Source organism: Sinocyclocheilus rhinocerous, unplaced genomic scaffold (assembly GCF_001515625.1).
Source record: "Sinocyclocheilus rhinocerous isolate Xijiao unplaced genomic scaffold, SAMN03320098_v1.1 scaffold178, whole genome shotgun sequence".
In the NCBI taxonomy this organism is placed as follows: Eukaryota; Metazoa; Chordata; class Actinopteri; order Cypriniformes; family Cyprinidae; genus Sinocyclocheilus; species Sinocyclocheilus rhinocerous.
In genome coordinates, this window is record NW_015653463.1 from 420,097 (window position 1) to 424,459 (window position 4,363).

The 4,363-nt window shown below is 35.6% G+C and overlaps 1 protein-coding gene across 2 annotated transcripts in view; it reads right to left on the bottom strand.

Annotated features, from left to right (window-relative positions):
* psd3l (pleckstrin and Sec7 domain containing 3, like) overlaps window positions 1-3,834 on the bottom strand; it is a 120,699-nt gene extending 116,865 nt beyond the window's left edge. Inside the window, exon 1 of one of the 2 annotated variants that reach the window (XM_016522074.1) lies at window positions 3,637-3,832. In XM_016522074.1, the coding sequence (XP_016377560.1) occupies window positions 3,637-3,678 (42 nt within the window). In that variant the 5' untranslated portion in view covers window positions 3,679-3,832. Of the gene's footprint in view, window positions 1-3,636 lie in introns of both variants that reach the window. The other variant, XM_016522073.1, reaches the window with a different exon arrangement.
* Window positions 3,835-4,363: the final 529 nt, after the last annotated feature.

Here is a 4,363-nt window from a genome sequence, read left to right on the forward strand (position 1 = left end):
CACAGTAAAATCCAGAGTGTTAAATTAACACTGCTCGGAGCATATATGGTCCCACTCTAAAAGAGTGTTAAAGTAACACTGAAGCAGTGTTAAAGTTAATGAGATAATTATGTGATTAATTAAGTGCTGATTGAGCATTAGTGATGAACAGCTGCTGTTAACAAGCAGAATCACTGAAGAAAAGAGAAACACAAGAACTACAACTGACTTCAGCCACAGCCTTAGATGAAATCAACTGAAATAAAATACATTAAATCTCTCAAGATCTCAGCAGAAGATTATTGAACAACTCTACAAACAGCATCACCAGCTTCGTGCATTACTAACCAGTTAGACGTTATTTCTGGAGTATCTAAAACAGAAGCTCTTTATTGAGAATTAATGTTTAGATGTTTTTTTTTTTTCAACTTACCGTTTTTGTGAATAGTGGTTGCTTTAGTTGCCTCTTGACCCTTGACTTTTTAAATTTAAGTTTCTCTTTGGCTGGCACAATAGTGTGTGGTAAACACATATGTGATGGCAAGGAACTTATGGTACAATCATGTCATGTGTCTGAATCTCTGATTGAAATTTATCTAAAACTGTAGTGCTATTATGCTTTTTCTATTGTTATATGAGATAACATTGTGAAAAAAATCTTCTTAATCGGCTTTTATAAACATGGTTCATAAAGAGGTTTAAATTCTGGCACTCATAGGCATGAAGAATCAGCATGTGAATCTCAGCAATGGTGACAAAATATTCTGATCATTATTATGTGATTTTTGAACGTCACGAAAAAAGGCAGTAAAAAGTCACAACAAAAAATAACAAAAATAAAAGCAAATAGTAAAAATAATAGAAAATACTAAGACAATGCAGCTGCATAATTTATTCATGTCGCAATGCATGCTGGGAGCCATGGATGAGTTATGATTGGTGCACCCAGAATGCAATGCAACATGAATCTGTCTGATGATCGTCACCATTGTTGAGATTCATATGCTGATTCTTGATGTCTGTGTGTCTAAACAGCACAGATGTTCTAAACTGGTGTGCAAAGTGTTTCGACTCAGATGTTAAAAGCCTTTTCTAAAAGGTGAGTTTTAAGTTTTACTTTAAACAGAGATTCTGAAGAGATGGATTGGATTGTTTTTACAGGTAAAAAATGATTAAACTAAATTAAAATAAACTCTACAGTACTGATACTGTAAATGAAAATACGGTAATAATACTGTAAATAAAATACAGTAAAGACATTATGGTACTGTAAATGCCATGACCGTAATGATACTGTAAACATTTTTACAGTAATTTACTGGCATCCAGCTGCCAGTAAGTTACTGTAAAATTTACAGCAACCTATTTACAGTGTATATCTCAGACGTCATCATGCATGACCCTGTTTTGAGTCCAGATGTGAAATCTTCATGAGGGCTTTTCTGTGATACCAACTGTTTAGGGGCGTGAGCAATGTGATAATATTTGTCTATATCTATTATATAACAAAAACAATGATTAAAAAATGTATTACTATTTACATACTGTATAAATAAAATATTGTGGTCAGTAAAAGCTTTATTTGCTTCTTTTTATTTATTAAGGTAATTAGGAAAATTCTGCTTTGAAATTATGTGGATTATAAAGGGTGCTACCTATAAAATGGCTTGACTCAACTTATGCACTCAACACAAAAATTATGTTTAGAAACTACTTGGTGCTAGATCTCATGTAGTCACACTTCTGGAAGATGCATGGCAGAAATATTCTAATTATATATATATTTTTTAAAAATACTAAATTATGGACACAAAAAAAATGTTAAAAGTAAATATGAAGTTATATCTACAAACAAAAAATAATATTTAATATAAAACTTTTTTTAAAATAAATAAATATATAGGCAAAAAGGTTAAGACTGTGCTGATGCATGTGAAACTTGGCGCGGTGTACTGCAAATACACTGTTGGTTCCTGTTACTAAATTGGCCGTGTTTGTAAGTCACTTTGGATGAAATAATTAAATGTATATATGTAAAAGAGGTTCAAATACAAACTTGTAATTATCAAAAAGACCCAAAGTTCAACTTCCTGTTTTTTTTTTTTACTTCTGGCCCAGTTTTGTTTGAAAGTTAAATCACTCAAGATTCAATTCTTGTTTATTGAACAGTTATAAAATCAAGCATCACATTCACAACTGTATACTGTGCTATTGTACTAAATATCAACAGCACTTGTTTGATATTGCTAAACTGAACATTGAACATTGTTTGAAGATCCCAGAGAAACTACAGCACTAATAGTTTCTATATAGGGCAATTTGATTACATGAATATGCACTGTATGTTGCTTGGATAAAAGTATCTGTGTAATTGTGTTTATTAATGATCTGTATTTGATTGATCACCACCTCTTTGTGTCTCTTTTTTTCCTCTGGTAATTTATTTCCATGATTCAGTTCATCTGGTCTTAATTTAATATTAATTCTGTGCTGCTGTGATGTTTGTGTTGCTTTGGTAAGAAATTATCTTTAAAGCATGTTAAAACAAAAGAACATTTCACTATCATGAATATTATTTTATCTGCTGTATTTGAGAATGTGAGGATCTAAAAGAAGAATACGGTGGCCCCAAAAAAGTATGTGGACTCTAAGTCATAACACTAGAAAACAAAATATCAAGGCAAGCGATCTGGTCAAATAAATGCTTCATCAGCTTGTAGTGTATGTATGAAGTTCACCCAAGTGTCTGAGCAGAAACTGTACAAACTCAAACTCAGATATTCTGCTTAAAGTGTGGTTGTGCTATCATAAATGACACACATCTTGATATTTTCTCCATACATTTACATTCACTCATTTGTGACCCTGGACCACAAAACCAGTCATAAGGGTCAATTTTTTCTCTCAAAACTGAATAAATAATCTTTCCATTGATGTATGGTTTGTTAGGATAGGACAATATTTGGTCGAGATACAACTATTTGAAAATCTGGAATCTGAGGATGCAAAAAAAATCAAAATATTGAGAAAAGCATCTTTAAAGCTGTCCAAATAAATTTCTTAGCAATGCATATTACTAATCAAAAATTAAGATTTGATATATTTACGGTAGGAAATTAACAAAATATCTTCATGGAACATGATCTTTACTTAATATCCTAATGATTTTTAGCATAAAAAATCAATCATTTTGACCCATACAATGTATTTTTGGCTATTGCTACAAATATTGCTACAAATATACCCCAGTGACTTAAGACTGGTTTTATGGTCCAGGGTCACATTTTAAGTATGAATTCAATGTCCAAATTGGTTTTGAACCATTTTACAATTCTCCAACTTTTCAAAAGTAAAGTAGGAAGATGAAAATTGGTTCTAGTCCATTTAATGTGAGGTATTCCGCTGTAATCAGCCCATCTGGGTGGAGAGACAAACATTACCCAGCATGCTCAAATCCCAAAGATGCTCTCTTCAAACCAGTCTAAAACAGCACTGACCAGACTAGACCACGACATGCACATCACTCAGAATCAGTTATATGTAGTAAATAAACTTCATAAAACAGCATAAACCCATCAGATATACACATAAGCGTATCTAAATTCCCCGTGTGTTGAATGAATAACAGAGAAGCAGCATTAGTAAAAGCACATATACCTTCACAGGAACTGCAGGTCTAAGTCTGGCCGATGGCACCATGGCGGTCTGTGTTGCAATAGACTGTGCTTCTGCCGTCAGTGATGAAGTCTCCCCGGAGGAGCTGGGATGCAGCGCAGGTGTGTATCCATACAGCTTTGAGGTCCGCTCGATGACAGCAGACAGAAAGGACGTCCTCTCTTTCACTCCAGCTTCCTCTTTCTGTTTGGCGCTGTGCACCCAGCTCGTGTGCGGCTGCCGCGGCTTGCTGGGGCTTACCGGTGGAAGAACAAGAGGCTTGGGGCTCAGTTTAGGTTTGATCCCTGGATTCCTGGCGTTAGTGTCCGATCCCGCTTCTGAATGGAGGAAGCTCACTCTGGCAGCAGAAGGGAGTTTGGGGCAATAAGGACTCATCTGGCTCATGATTTCAAAATTCCCTTGACATAAAACCCAATTAGGGAATTCTGTCCCATCTAGTGTGGACTGTGACAGCTGTCCTGATTTTGATTCTCAGTGAAGAGCTGTAGCTTGAGCAGTGCAGTAATCCAATACAGGTCAATGCAATTATTCTTAATATTCTAATATTTTAGCGCACCTCCTGGAACAGACGGGTCTAGGTGACCCCTGGCTCTCTGGCTCTGCAGATGGTGAATCAGAGGGACCTCTTTCCGTGGGCTGGTAGGAGACTGGCGCTGATGGGCCCTGGAGGGTGACTGCAGCTGGACGGCCGCAGAGGAAGGAAGTCTTA